At 40.9% G+C, this 16,149-nt stretch overlaps 1 protein-coding gene across 7 annotated transcripts in view; it reads left to right on the top strand.

The window, feature by feature from the left end:
• The window catches only part of MTUS2 (microtubule associated scaffold protein 2), a 322,218-nt gene that overhangs the window by 134,088 nt on the left and 171,981 nt on the right, over window positions 1-16,149 (top strand). For all 7 annotated transcript variants that reach the window (XR_012584761.1, XM_074568409.1, XM_074568387.1 and 4 more), the window contains one exon: window positions 2,765-2,971. Coding sequence is in view for 6 of the 7 variants with exons in the window: in XM_074568409.1 (XP_074424510.1) it covers window positions 2,765-2,971 (207 nt within the window). In the remaining variant the exon portion in view is untranslated. The remainder of the gene's footprint in view (window positions 1-2,764; window positions 2,972-16,149) is intronic.

The following is a 16,149-nucleotide window of genomic DNA, read 5'->3' as shown; positions in this document are numbered from 1 at the left end:
TAAAACCCAGAAGAGACAGTCCCGTACCTTCTCCCTGCTGCCACTGACCTGGGCAGGTTCCTTGTTCTTGCAGGCACTTCACACATAATTGCCTCTGCTTCAAATCTGGAGGCTACCTGGGCTTGGCTCCCACCACCAACGTAACACAGGGACTATTTTGTACACTGTGACTGAGTTGTGTGCCTTTTATCACATGCAGTTGCCCCTGTGTAATTAGTCCTTTAGATAAGTGGGGAAGCGGATGTTTGGCCATGCCCAGGCACCAGCAAGCATGTCACTGTGCAGCCAGCTGAGGAAGCAAGATGGTCTGGCCCATCCAAAAATCTGCTGAAGTCTTTGTATCAGCATTGGTAGGGGCATGACAAGTCTGATTGTGGAAGGGAGAGAGCCCAGGATCATCCTTCCGTAGCAAAAGCACAGTCTCACACTGGCATAAGCCAGTTTCAGTCCTGCTTTGCAGCAGTTGTTAATGCAGTAAGATATTAGTCCTCTCAAATAGAGAAATACTGTCTGAATGATGATTAGCATGTCATTTCTAGCATATGGGACTCTTAAAGCCTTTCACTGGACACTTTTTCTTGTTCCTACACGAAAATCAGTTAACGTGATTCACACTAATTGTAAGCTGTGTTGATTGCATTGAGGGAAGCATTGAGATCAGGTTCTATCGCACTTTGCTGTGGAGTCATTTAGATGTGACGTGAATGTCCCCGGCAGAGGGAAGAAGTCTCTCTTGATGGTGCTTTGCAGGTAACCATAAACTAGACCACTGGTAATAGACCACTATCAAAGCAATGCCGCACAAGCCTAGAAGTAAACAATGGTGGTGAACGTCACTGCTTATCTGCTCTCCATGCTAATGTGCCTACACTGCTCTTCACCAGCACCTGGAACCCACAGCAACCTCTGAGCCCATCTTCACAAAAGTCAAATGAAAGGTCAGAGTCCAAAATTGTCCCTGTTGGTGGCAAAAAACTGAACGGGGATTTTAGTAGTCTTTTATTACACACTGCAGATATTTGTTATCTTCATTTGGGTTACTCTTCACAGCATGTTCTCCTCTGGGATGGCAAAAGTGCTGCAGTCAGAAATCCATCTCCTTGTGTCTTAATAAAGGCCTAAACTTGCAAAAAGTGGGTGCAAAAAATGCGTTTTTAAGAGTCCACATTATATACCTTATTTTGTTCATTGAGCAAGGAGCATTTTTTTAATGTCTTTTATAGGAATGTGTTTTATAGGATAACAAAACTCCTTTTAGCTTGGTGTTACACATATTTCTATTTCAAAAGAAAAGGCTTAGTTTTGTTGAACAAAGCTTAGTGTTATTGTTGTGATGAGGTACACAACTATCTTTCAAAATCCCCGTAACATTTTTCTGCTCAAAGGAGTTAGTCTTGTTTTCTATAAAGTCTCCTCAAAGTGTAATGCTTCATTAAAATTAATAAGGCTGTGACCTACATAGTTTACAAAAGAATTAAATACTGTAATAATATGAAGACCATATTCTTCTTGTGCAGTTAACTTCTGGTTTTCCTTTATATTGTGAATGTTCACTTCTTCCTTTGAAGTATGTGTCAGGCTAATGCACAAATAGCATTCACCGAATGAGAATCGAAAAAGGGTGACTTTGTGGCCTTTTCTGGCAGAATGTGTTGATAGCTTTAATGTTGACTTGTCTCCTAACCCACTGGTCCTGATGGCTGATTAAAAACTCCAGTATCAGCTTTTGTAGAACTTTGGTTTTGGGGGGGCTTGGGGGAGGGGTGTTTATATTTTTGCTGCTCAGGACTTCACAAGGAACAGGAATCCGATATTGTCAAAAATACAAAGAAAAACTGTCCAAACTTTATGTACAGTTGAGGTCCAGATCCACTTGGTATCCAGACCTTCCAAGCAAAAGCGAACTCTAAGCCTTGGTCCTTCCATGAACACAGGTTGGACCTGGACCTGTGTTCTGGATTTGCCTAGAAAAGTTCATTTAAGCAAGAACAGCAGAATATGGGTTAGGACACAAGCTGGAGACAGTGACCAGTTAGTAGTTAGCACAGATGGACACGGTAGCTGAACTACGGTTGTTGCCTAACTTCATCCATTACAAGCCTGCTATTGGTAGTCGTCTGAGACGTGGCTGATGTTATTCATGTAGGCTTATGGTTTATAGTGAGGTGAAGTCCATCAATGGAAATGGCTAGTAGGATGTTAGAAGAGTACAACTTTACAGGCATATCCTTGTTCCCAGGCTTGGTGCAAGAAAAGGGCATTTTCTTTTAGCAAAATTTGAAAGAAAGACTTCAAATAATTGTTTTCTTTGATGGAATGCAAAGAAGTCCTGTGTCCTTGAGGAAGATTGTTGGTGTTCTACACTAGCTTCCAAGATTGGGTGCTACGTGTAGCGTGTTTGTCTCTGAGTTTATTTTAATTGGCACATAACAAATGTAAAATTAGAAAGTGATACAGCATAAAAGAAGATAGCATTAAAGAAGACCTTGGCAGACTTGAACTACATTACTTTGCTGAAAGTTTGAGTTATGCCTCATGGGTCCTTGCTGCATTTCACATTTTAAAAATGATTGTGACCTGTAATTGTGGCACAGAACTTCTTTTTAGTGGAGCAAAGAATAAGACATCACTGCAGTTTGAGCAGCTGTTAAAATTTGTATTTAGTCTTTATACTGACTTTATGTAGCTGAGTGGTACAGGTAATGTTCAGCATATCCCAATTTGGCTCGTTTAATAAAAAATTCTTTCTTTTTCCTTCTTCCAGTTGATCTTAAGAAAGGCTCATGTCCAAGTGCTGCAAAGTCAAATCTCCCCAAGCCGTGCCAGTCTGGACTTCGTCCTCCAGGTTATTCACGGTTGCCAGCAGCTAAGCTGGCTGCATTTGGTTTTGTCAGGAGCTCAAGCGTATCCTCTGTCTCCAGCAACCAGTCAAATGACAGTGCTCAGAGTGACCAAAGCAGGACAACCAACCGTAAGTCCAAAACGTGACTTTCTTTCTGGGGGAATATTAAACAGATGTATTCCAGGATTGTCCAGACTGGAGTTTGTGTCTAATTTAGGACTAATGAAATCTGTGCAGCACTCACTAATCTCTTCTGTGCCACTGAGTTGTAGGTTTGGTATCTTGATTTCCCAGTGTAATTTTAAAATATGTTATTAATATTAGATGAATGGGTGCTGAATGTACGTTGCATATAGAAGGGGCTGGTTTCCCTGCTGCAGAGAAAATCACATTAAGAGTGAACCTGAGGCATTTTTGTATTTTGTTTTTACTTAGAACATCCCTTCTTATAAGATGATTTCAGTAAATAATCACAGTAAACTGTGCTTGGTAAGTACATTGCAGTCATGCAGAACAGTTTAGAACAAAGATTTTCTAAAATGAGCAACAGTCTTTCTCATCTGCTTTTCTTCTGCCTCTTAATATGCAGCATAATAAACTTAGTTTAGAAAATTAATCAAGTGATGCCAGTGATATGAAAGGGATCAGAACTGATATCGTAGCTATTGTCTCATCTACCAGACATGGAAGGATCCTGTGGCTGAAATGTCATTTCAAATCCTGTTTTCCGTAACGAGTGTTAATTTTATTAAGTACAAAATAATATCCACTGGATTGTGCAGTCCTTGGGAAGTGTGCGTGTGCCTTGGGCTCAGAGCGGAAAGGGGGATGAGGGATTTTCATGCCCATTTTTTTCTTTGAAGACTGGATTAAGGCTGAACTGTGTCAATATCAAAGCAAGTGGTGTCAGCCCAGGAGGGCTGCAGATGGGGGGGACCAGGTGATATGAAGCACCAGAGGTGCTGCAGGCTCCTAAATCTTTTGGTGTTTGTATTAATTTAAAATGAATTAAAATAAATACTATTAAAATAGTTAAAAACCATAAGGATTTTCTATTTCCCCTTTTATATGGGGTAATTGAAATGCTGAAGACTTAATGTGTCTAGGGAGTTTTAATTTTTCCAATGTCCCCAAATATACACTTGTATCCTGTTTTACTGTTGGACTGATTGCTCCTTTCTGTTTATTTCCTAATGAACTTTGAGGGTAGTCAACCTTTTTGCTTTGCATTTTTACCCACATTTATGCCTTTGGAAAGCTTCTCCTTTTATCTGGTCTTGCAACGTTTTTGTCTTCGGTTATTCTTAGGGACAGACATATGTGATTTCTGATTAGATCTAAGCTACATCTCTGCAAGAAATGTTGCTTTCTAGGCATTTCAGGTGTGAATCCATAAAAAGTAATATCCGTAGGTATAGCACTATCCTTGAACACAGTGGATGCATACAGGTTCACACAACTGAGAATTCTCTAAAAGGGAAATATCCCAACTGTGGAGTCTGAGTCAATTGATTTCCATTCAAAAACTGTGGAAGAAGCATTAGTAAATTCAGACCCAGGAAGCTACATCTGATTCTTCATTTGTCTTAAAAAAAGTTGATTTCGTTTGTATATTCTGGTGCATTTTTATATTATATTTGTATGTTGACCCCATAAAAACTGAAACCATACTTCAGTTACCAGAAGGGCATGGAAGTACTTCATGCTTAGTTGAAGTTAGTTGAAGACTTACTTAGTTGAAGACAGTGATCCTTTTTAATGTTAGGATTAGGATGTTGTGACCAACTTGTGCATGTTGCAAGAATTTTTCTGATGGCTATGAAAATTACCCAGGGGAAGCGTTCTGCTTGTACAAATTCACGTAGAGATAAGTTCAGTCTGTCACCTGATGAAAAATAGGACCTATCGTTTCTGTTCTTGCCAACAAGTTGGATAGCTCATCTACGAAGTTGTCTCATTTCCCTCCATCTCCACGGGAGAGGAAGAGAACAAGCACCTCCTGATGGTCATCTCTCTGACATGGTTCCTGTGACATGCAAAGCTGTCCAGCCCACAAGTCACAACTGGTTTGGTTTGTCTTTAATTCCAAATGGATAATGCTTCCTCCTGGACCGGGGTGAGCGAGGGAGAAGGGGTGTTGCCAAGGGGATGAGTACACACTGTGTTTAGGGTGTTAGCTCTTGGGTAAGTCGTCACATGAAAAGATACTTAACATCACCCGCTTTCTTTGGACTAAAGGCAACAGAACTCCTGCTCATCATTCCTGGTAGGACAGATAGGTAGGGAAAAAAAATTGTTTCCTTACTGTTGAATTATTCATTTTCATAGAAATGTTATCAGAGTGAAGCTGTATCTTTTTTTTCTATTTATAGTCCATGTGTCAGCAAGAGTTAAATTAGTTGCCCAACACCCAGGGAGCACAAATTAGTTGCTTTCCATTCTACTGCAGCTTATTTAACACAGCTCAGCACCGCACTTCAACACGCACAGAAAATAACCCAGGAGTGGATGTAGGGGAGAAGTATTGGCTCAGGAATCTTAGCATGACGTATTATTTCTTCCTTTCACTGTCCGCTGGAAGAATTATTTTATTTAAATTAAATAAATAGCTGATTCTGTAGTTACCACCTGAGATCATGTCTTTGACTAAATCAGGCTTCCTAGAGGGCAGGGTAAAGTTTTACTGTTAATTTCCTAGCTCAGTAGGGTAGAAAATGCAAAATGATCTAGCCTTAGAAATCTTCAAAGATATATGATAACACAATTTCCTATTTAAGCAGCATCTCTGCATGTCAGGGAGACAGAAGTAATTGAAAACATCTTACAAGTGTGCATATGTTATAAATAAAGGGACTGCCGCTGTTGTAAATGGAGGGGCTCACCTCAAGATCCTATATCTGCTGTAAAAAAAATCGTGCTAAAAAGAAGATGGCTATGGCTGGATGAGAGTAAAACATAGGTTTGTTTTAGGGGCAGAGTGTTTTAGGGGAAATGGTGATTCTTGAAGGGGTCCTAGTATGATACTGTGCTTGCTTGTCTCTCCCCTGCCAGGTATCTTATTGTGTCAGCTCTTTCCAAACCCATGATGGTTACATTTCTTTTCAGAAGTCCCAACTAGCATCTTGTTTTGGCATACTAGTACTGGTTAAATGCTGTCTAGATGGAAAAACCCCACTTGTTTAGAGTAAGGAGACGTGATGTTTGTGTCGTGGGGAAGTTTATTAATGGAGCTATGATGCACGAGCTTTGTTCTTCAGCAGATTTCTCCCCTTCCCTTGACCTCTCTGAAAGCAGTGAACATGGATGTGCACAGAGCCTGTGCTACGCTCCTCGACTGACTTTCTGGCAATAGCTCACGTATTCTCATTGACTCAATTAAATGGATTTGCAGCGGTGCGACTGTGCTCTTTTCCTGTGGTAGGGACAGGCAGGCTGTGCAGCACTCCCCTGCTTGCCCTCTGGTCTTTCCTGGATTCCCGTCCCTGGGGTGTGGGTATAAGCCAGGATGCTGTTCACCAATAACATGCCAACTTTGACAGCCGTGCCACCAGCTGCTAATCAGGATCAGTCATAACGGCGCTCTGCTCCTATGGGGTCCTGCCCAATTGCGTGCTGGGGCTGGAGGGACAGCTCTGATAGCCAAACCACCCAGCATCTCGCCAGCTTCTGGGGCAGTGAACTGACCTGCATGCCAGGGTCACTGGTCCATTTTGACCTCTTAAAATCTACTTTCTGGTGCTTGCATGTAACTTGTACTTTCCACACAGGGGAGCGAGGGTCGTGAAGCTCATTCAGGATGATGATGGCATGCGAGGCAGTTTTCTCCTTGATGAAGGTGCCTCACTTCCTGCCTTTGTGAGGGATGCAATGACAAAAGCCAAATACCACTCCATTTTGAAGCTGGGTCCTAGGATGTGTCAGGGAAGCCCACCACAGCTTGCCACCAGCTGTCCTGCCATGTTCAAAACAAAATGGTTAAAGGGGTACAAGGTGAGCTCTTTGTTTCAAATGGTGAACAAGGGCAGTTGTGTTTGAACAAAACAAGTCAGAGAGGTGGAGGCAGCGAGAACTCGCCATACTGATGGAGGGGGCCCATCCTTTGTTGCTGCTAATGTTCCTCTCTGCTTGGTGAGGAGTGTGCAGCTCTTCCTGCCACTTTCACACCTCTCATCCCATGGCTTTCCACATGGTAAGCTCTGTACCGATATGCAGCAAGGCACAGGTGAGGTCTTCTGCTGGGGCAAAGCCACATGGCCTAACACCACAATATGTGGGACAGCTGGGAAACCCTGGGCTCGGGCTCAGCTCCAGGTCCTGCTATTAGTGCCCCCCCCAAATTGGTTCCATGCTACAGACAGGTTTTCCAGTAACATTGCTGTTCAAGATTACCTGAAAAGTTCATGTTTATACTCAGCTCTGGCCTTCTACATTTGAGGTTTAAAAAACCATAATGTTCTAAACAATTTTTCTTTATTTTGGCAGAGGTTTTTTGTACATTAAAAACCTTGTTGAGTTTATTTACACTCCAAATTGGCTAGAATTGAAAACTTTGGGTACTTCAGTCTAAGAGGGGCATTAATGTTCTCTGCTAAATATGAGAAAAACTGAGTGACTACCAAAGTCGTGTTAAGGTTGAAACCAATATGATGTAGAGTGGAGTGAAACAATTGTGTCACCATAATTAAAAAAAAAACCCTAAATAGCTAACTTATAACAAAATAACTAACTTTGCATTATTTTCCTTTGGAATTTTAAATACACTATATTGAAGCCTCTCCTGTGTCTGCCCCAATAAAAATTGCCTAAGAGGTTTTGAATTTGAATTTCACATTGTACGCCAAAGGCCTAAAGTTGTGGGATGTGGTTCCCAATATTATCTTGTGATTCTGCGGTTACAGTAACATGATGCCCAGGATGTAGTTTCTTTTTTACTTGTTTGAGGAGCATAGAGTTCTCTCACTTGCTTGTATCTGCAGTTCTAGTGATTGGCTGAATATTCTGCTCATGTAATTAGTTTTACGTACTTCATCAGAATAGACTCTAACGTGCTGTAAGTACCGCATGAGAAACAGTTCATTAAGCACCGTGAAACGGTTTGATGTGTGGAGGATTGGAAGAAAGATGGATTGTTTAGAATGAGTTGAGGTATGATAACTGCTATGAGTTTAGGAAATGGAAGAATGTAGGTATAATATCAGGAAATACTTTGTAGTCATAAGGTCTACTAGTCTGTTAAATAATCTTCCAACTCAAGTGATGAAATCCCTTTTGCTTAAGATTCTTAAAATAGAATAATAGCATGGTGTTAGAGGCAATTCTTCTCTGGCAAGGTGCTAGACTAAAAGACATAATGCTATTCAATATCTCCCCACAGCTCTGAGTACTGAAGCAATTTCTTTTCAGATCGAGCAAGAAAATGGTGATGAATATTTCAAAACTTACATTAGTATCTCATGACAGCTATTGTTTTGTTTAAAATTATAGAAATATAAAACTGCTTGTTTTGTGTAAAATCCCACAGTCCCTTCTTCAATGTATAGATTTCATGCTGGGTTTTGACCTTGTGTTGCTTGGCCTTTCTAAATGTTGAATTTCCATTCTAATAAGCAAAGATGTCAAAGTGTCAGATTCAGGTGGGTGGAGAAATGGGGAAATTAAAGTGAGCACAGAAGCCTGGAATAGATGGCTAATTGCCTTCAAAAAAGGTAGAACATTCAAAACTGTGACATGGTAGACAGGTATACCAATTGCTCTTAAAGACGTAAGTAAATACAAAGATTTTCCTATATGAAAATACGTTCCAATCGTACTTCTACAACTGATTTTCTGTTCCTTTTCCTACATGACAAATTCATTTTTTTTCCTTCTGATCTTCTTCTGATATCAATATTTTGATGAAAGAATCACTTTATGCCATCACTTCGTTCTGAATAGGACTAAAATAGAACAGTATCAAATTAGGATTTTCAGCTTTGTGGGGCAAAGCATCTGGAAAAGTGCAATATGTCAGCAAGGGCTGAAAAGGCATTTTAGCTGCCTTTCAGACTCTCAACATTTACTTTTCATACTCTAGTTGTTACAGATGGGGAAAAAAAAACCCTTCAAAGAATGACTTGGAGGTGTAGGCACAGCCGTTTCTCTCTGTTTGCAGAGACTGAAACAGCAGCGCTGAAGTGTAAGTTGTCTGTTAATTTCACTGAGTTTTAGATACGGTGCTTGTGATAGTATTTTAAATGTGATAATATTTTAATAGCTTAGATAATGTTGTCACAGTTTACAGTGTCACCTCTTCCCCTGCCCGTTGGAGCACACAGAAGAGGGAAGCATTGCCACACTGGGAGGGTCTGTACCACTCCCCGCAACGAACAAGTAAAGGCAGGAAGATGAAGCTGGTTTGGAAATGAAGAACTACATTTATATGAAGATGCCAACCTGAAACATTTGGAGGGGCTGCAAATTTACTTAGCTGAACTTTGTCAAGACTGAAAAAAAATCCATGAAACTCTCAATTCTGCAAAGCCCGCTTTTTATGAGCAAAGAACAGTTGAAAGAATTTTGCCAAGCTCTCGTGCCAGCTCAACTTCAGCAGGGTGCTTAATCATCATGTTTGTTATTGTTGTAAAATGCCATATAAAATCTGCATTTTTAGGTGCAAGAAAGCCCGTCTGGGAGATTCTGTGTCTGTGTGCTAAAATTGTCCTGACTCAGACCTGGCAGCTCCAGTTCCAGTTTTTTGGCACTTATTTCTGTCTGGCTTTTCAGAAGTGACTTAAATTATCCGCCTCACTTTCCCATCCGTAAAATGGGGTGGAGGAGTACAAATGTTTGCACAGGTATTGGGTAATGGGGTAACAGGGAAGAAATGGATAGTGACAAATCCTCTTTCCTGGCCCATTTCCACACAGGATTATTTGACTGATTATAAGTGCCTAATTTAGTCACTGTAACTCTTAGTGTTTAATCTGCGGAGGGTAAAAAGCAGTTCAAACCACTCTCACACCAGGCTGCCAGACGCCAGTTTTGCTCGAGAAGGTAGTGTGTCGCCCCACGATTAGATTATTCCCATCACTGGCACCCAAACTATCTCTCCCTGAGACTCTATGGGGAGATGTTGATTCAGCGATCACCCTGATGAATGTAGCTTCTGTGGCAGCCTGCTTAGGTACCCCTATACTGGGCTGTTTCATCAGCCTCTTCTTTATTTTGAAGATGTCCTGTGGCTGTTTTCTTGCTGCCCTGCTCAATAGGAGCTCATGACTACTTTTTTTATTGCAGTATAATGGGCTTCATTCATTTCTTAGAGGGGTACAAAGAAATCAGCGAAGCCATTTCTGAAATAACTATTTTTTTCCAGTCTTTAAATCACATTTTCTACAGCATCTAGTCTTCAGGGACCCTTCCAATAGGGATGAGAGGGGGACAGGAGTCTGGTCCCCGCTGCGGCCAGGGTTAGAAGAGAGCAGCTGGTGGAGTGTGACTTTCGAAGTCTGGGGAAAAGCCACAGTCAGTCCAGAGCCGGTAACAGGGACAAGCACAGCACACGTCTTTCTGGGGACGCACAGCACTCAGAACAGTAGCACTTAAAATGTCCCTTTTAAAATAAGAAAGCAAGCAGCAGCTGAACATATCTGTCACATCCAAATTAAAACCCCTCTGAAGACCAGAAAACTCACTATAAGTTGTCTTCTTTTCATACTCTAATCTTCCTATTCTATCTGACGAAGGGGGAAATACTCGTTTAGAAGTGAACCCTGTGGGCATTCATCAGAATGGATTAATCTCTTAATTTAGCCCAAAGAAAAATTAAGAAATAAAGCTTTGAAGAAGTGAGAGCTCTTCCATTTCTCTTTTTCTTTATTTTTTTTCTTGTTTAAATTTTTTTTCTTTTTTCTTTTTCCCCTCTCTGTTCTGGACTAATTTGCCTTCTAATGGAATCACAGTTAAAGTCTTCATAGTCTCCCACTAATGAAGTATGACCTTGCAGGACTTCTGAGAAACTTTCCTTTTCTCCATGTCTCTCTCGTGCATTTCATTGCAGTTTATAAATCAATATTTAGAGAAGGTTAATTCTGGCTGTCTACTTATGTGGCTCATCGCTGGAGGCAGCTCTCACCTGGGTATTTCACTAACTTCATCCACGGTGTCTGTGCTCTCTGAAATTCAAGCTTGTGGAAATCTAGATGCATTCAAATCCATAAAGATCTACCTCCAAAAAACACTGCATATTGTGTCTGGTTCAATTGTGCATTTTGTATTGTCCATGAGGTCGGAGCTGGTGAGCACAGTGAGGGACTCCAGCTTGAAAATCCGTGAGTCAAACAGGTGCCGAATTGAACCAATTGCTGTCAGTGACACAAATCATTACAAACTCTATGACAATATGCTTTTTTTCCAGAGATAGCTTTTTCCCCCCCAAAAAGCATTAATTTAAACATAAAAGAAGTTTGATATGGTAGTTATGAGCCAATTCTGAGTCACAGTGAGATGAAGAGATACCTGTGTCACAGTTTTGAATTATGGAAATTTTAAAAGGATTTTTGAAATTATATTGTCCCTTGTGTAATTTCTGCTGAGGGTCAATGAGTCTGTAAGCTTGTTTTCTTAAGCAAGAGGCAAATAACCTTGAGATTCAGTGTTTCTTTGATCTCTTTTAAGAAGGACCAAATTTAAAAAGTGAGTCTGAGATGATCTCATTGCAATCATAGCTGTTGTCAAAGGTGAAATATTATGAATTTGTTATGCACACAGTTCAATCCACTGTGTGCTTTACTAGCAATAAACAGGACCAAAGGTATAGGTACTGTAAATATTACCAGAAAATCGCAGTTAGACCAAAAGGTTTCAGAAAACAGAGCTGGCCTCTTTACAGTACATGAAAAATCAATTAAGAAAATGTTATGCCCTTGCAAAATGAAGTGTGGATAATGAACACAAATAAGTGGAGATTTGAAAAAAACTTGTGTACTTGTCCCTTTTGGGGAGGGAGAGTGACTGATTAGTTTAGGAGAACCGTGGTGGATTAGTGCAGGTATGTATTAGCAGTGGAGCAAAGGAAGACAAACTTCAAAGAAGTTTCTAATCTTTGATCCCATTATGAATCCTGCAGAAGACTTGTGAATTCTAATTTAGTAGCGAGAGAAGTGTTACAGCCAAAAGAGCGTGGTGCTATTTATAGAGGAAAAACTTTTCCCATCTAGAGGTTGGGCTGGAATCTCAGCCGTGACATTTTTTCCATCACACTAATCTAGTCCAAACAGGTTAAAATTGAGGTAATTTATGTAAGTCTTCCAGGTGCTCTTGAGAATATCTGCAATAAAAAGAAGAAACAGCATCTTTTGCAGCTTTCAGTCTCTGAGTTGTGACCCAAGAACTTAAAAATTGCAGCTCAAACAGCCTTCCCTTCCGACTTGCTGCTTGACAGTCTCTAGAGGCCTGGGCAAGATTACATGAGGCAGTAAACAGCTCAAAATGTTGCGGTTCTTTGTCTTGTGACAGGTGTGAGACCACAGACTTTCAATTTGGGATTTCCAAAGTTAATTTAAATACTAGAAGAAAGCTGACTGAGGTCTGAAGTAAGTAAAACCAACACAGGCAGAAAAAAGACAAACTGAGACTCTCCAACCGAGAACACCAAGCTGAATAAAATGTAAACAATCGCACAGTATTTTCCTCCCAGGTGGGAGTTATCACAAACTGTAGGCTGTTGACACACTAGACATCAGCAATACCACCGTCAGCACTTAGCAAATGTTCAATCCTGTGGACGTGAGCCTGAGAAATGGTAGCGTGCCTCTCATGTGGCAGCTTTAAGGGTACACCTGTGGTGTTGATGTGGTTGGAGGAGAAAGCTGCTGCTGTTCGGGTTGAACTGTGATTTGCAAACAAGCCCTGACTCTCTGTTCCTTGTGGCAAGGAGTCAATTAAGCTGGGCTACATGGCGTAAGTCTTTAATTTATGCTGTTCCCAACTTCATGGACTGCTGATAGGGTTTCACGCAATTTAAGTTACCGTTGCTATGCCCATAGAGGGCTACACAGTCAGAAATGCAGAAATATAGCATTTAGGATGAGAGAATAAAGTTCTCTGATTCACAGATGTGAACTGGACTTTGCCAGAATAGCCAGCAGTGCTCCCATACAAACCTTGACGTCTGATCGTGCATTGGTGAGGTCCATCGCAGAAAGGGGCACATCTCTTTCTGTGTGCAGATTTACCAAGTGGTCATAAGGCTACTGTGTTATTTTAGCACACACTGTTTGAATTGGGCTATTAGGCGCTGTATGGTGTGTGTTTCTATGTAAAAAGGTAGTTATTGCTGTCCAGAACACAATGGAGATGATGCCTATGCTGGCTGGCTGGTGGGCTGATGCCAGCAGCAACCACCAGCAGCACTAACTCTGCACAGTGGACTTTGGTGACACAAAACAAGCCCAGATCAGTTAGTTCTTGCGTGTCATGAACCTTTCTCCAGCTGAACATGGCATTGGTCTTCTTTTTCTGTTTTCTTCTTTTAAGCAACCTTCTCAAAGAAGACAAATTCCATGATATGGTTGGACTCGATGATCTCAAAGGTCCTTTCCAACCATGAAGATTCTATGATTCTATGATTCCGTGAAGATTCTATGATATTCCTTAAAAGAAAGAAAATAGCTTCTAATTGGCAAAGAAGAATCGGGGTACACCATTCTATCTCACCACTAAAAGTAGAGAAGGAATACAGTAAACAAAGGAATGGGTTGTTTCCTACCACTGCGTTACATCTCAAAAATAGTGTACATTTCAGGTGCTGTGATAGCTTAATATTTATATTTAGTTAGTGGTTAACTTCCTTAATATCATACATTACAGATATACTGTCTTCCTGCCAACCATTGCTGGAAAGGTATGTACAATCTCCAGAGAAAACTAAGCAAAACTGAGTAAGGAATGATACGTTTGAGTAAAATGGCATGTCTTGATCAAAATGTCTTATGACCAAGGCTGGACTACTTATGGGAAACCCTTATATTCGCTTCTCCTGCTGCTAGGGATGGATTAGGGTGGGCCAGAGCTCAGTCCATGCCCTGAAGTGTGTGGTATCACTTTCTTGGGTTAGATGAAAGAATTAAAAATGCATCACTTTTAACCAGTATTTTTCTCATGAAAAAAGAATATTTGATTTATTTGGCACTTTTTATAAATTCTTCTGCTCAGTTCTTACTGCACAGCATGAGATGGTCTCGGAATTAATATTACTTTTGTAATCTGAGGAAAGGGGATTTCCCAATGAACATTATTACAATACTTTTATTTAAACTGAAGGCCTATTTTTAGATGCTTGGATGTGTCCTAGGATAAAACGTTCCTTCTCTGACATGTTCTAATGTTGACTAAATGTATTATGTACTGCATCTAGGTATCTGAGGAATTTTAATTGTCTCAGAGGTACACAATAGCTTTTTAGAATTAGGATATTTATCACTTGTCACAGCTTGTAAATTTAGATACAGAACAGGCCTGTACACTGTCAAGCTGTGTGGGAAAGTAAGAAGAATAAGAGGTAGCGTCATGGTCTCTGTATGCCTTCCAAACACATTAATAGTTAGTATGTTCTAAAAATGTCTAAGATGTAGTTTAAAAAAGCTTAAACCTGAAAGTAAGATGCATGAAAATGTAAAAATAAAAAGCTGATGCTAAGAAACTCTCTCTTATGTGCACGAGTCAGTCCCACTCCTTTGGCAAAGGGGTAGTAGTTGCTCTAAGAAATATACTGAATTATGCATGGCTTACCAACGAACCTGCACTGGAGCTCAGTTGTGATGGTGGGAAGCTTTGGGGAATGTGTGCACTGCTGAACTGACATCTACCTGTTGTGCAAATCAAAAGTATCTGCAGATAAAAAATTCAGATTAATTGAACAAGGCCCCTGAGCAGCGCGCTGAGTGATAGAAGCTTACTCTCAGTCACAGTCAGAAGATTAAACTATGGACTGTCAGGCTGAACAATTTGCAGCTAGAACTAATTTGGTATTCCCCACTGTATGGGGGGAATGCCAGCTATCATGTTAAAAAAATTGTTAGAACTAGCCTAAAAGATCAAAGATTGGCGCATTTTAAAACAGACTGGCTTTTTCTTGGAGCCCACAGTTTTTTAACCATGTAATTTTTATTTTTATTGGTTTGGATAGATGGCAAACCTTTCCCTAACTGGTGTCTCACCAGCTGTCGTAAGCTAGTTTCTGCCCTTGGTGGGGGGCTGTGGGAAGTGCTCTTCCACCACCGCCCGGGCAGAGGTGAAGCAAAGCAGCAAGGTCATGTCCAGCCCTGGCGAGGGGGAGGATGAACCATCGCAGGTCCTTGGCCCTTGGAAGGGTAGTTTCCTCTTACAGCTTAGCGTGAGAAAAGCCATGTGGTAATAGAGCCTCTCGTTTGTAATTATATACTTCTGATTTGGGCAATAGAGATTTAATCGCTATCTATGGAAGTGCTGGTTTCTTAACTGCTATTATTGTTTCCTTGTGAGAAATATTTCTGTGTCAGAAGAATGATTAGGAACTAGCTTCACTTCTTAATGCTTCTCATATCCTCATACCTGTCTGCACAGAGCCTCTCCTTCATCCACGTTTTCTCTGTGATCATCAACAGTCATCCTCTGATCTCTGCAGTCATCCATTTATGACTTCTCCCCTTCCCGTATGGCCACATATCTGGAGTAATCATCCTGCTAAAATACGCTATGTTTCCCATTTTAACAGTTTTAAAAACGTGGTCATTCAATTAGTGCTTCATTCCAAAATGCCTGTGCACTATCTGTTTCGCTGGTTTGTCTCATGCCTTTAGACAAGAGAGTCCCTGCCTTATTGGTGCTGTCCCACGCTCCGGGTGGTGCACGTGCTTTGGAAGACTGGCACTGAATAAGAATTGTGATAACGTTTGCCTCCGCTACAGCAGGCACAAAGCTTCACCCTGCTCATTTGCAGTTTGTAATTAACTAGTGAAATGTATATGTAATTAGCTTTGATAATGCCTCCAGGAAACGACTGCGTGCCTGCTTGAAACTTTACCTCATTGTAAAGGTATTTTAGGGGGAAGTTTTGGGGGGAAGTAAGCTCCACTGAAGTTTTTAAATGTTTTCCTCCAGGTGGATTGTAAAGGTATCAGGTCTTTCTCCATACTCTGCCTTCTGAACATTTTGCAGCTTCTGTCTCCATCGCAAGGTCCTCCCACTGCTTGAAATGATGCCCTGGTTCACCTTGGAGCCAGGCTAGGTGTGCTGGCATCTCGCACTGACTGAACGAACTGATTGCGGTGGATAACTTACTTGCTCAA

The sequence above is a fragment of the Larus michahellis genome, chromosome 1 (assembly GCF_964199755.1).
Source record: "Larus michahellis chromosome 1, bLarMic1.1, whole genome shotgun sequence".
Lineage (NCBI taxonomy): Eukaryota > Metazoa > Chordata > Aves > Charadriiformes > Laridae > Larus > Larus michahellis.
Note: the sequence above shows the minus strand (reverse complement) of the source record. Positions and strands in the feature narration are given on the sequence as shown.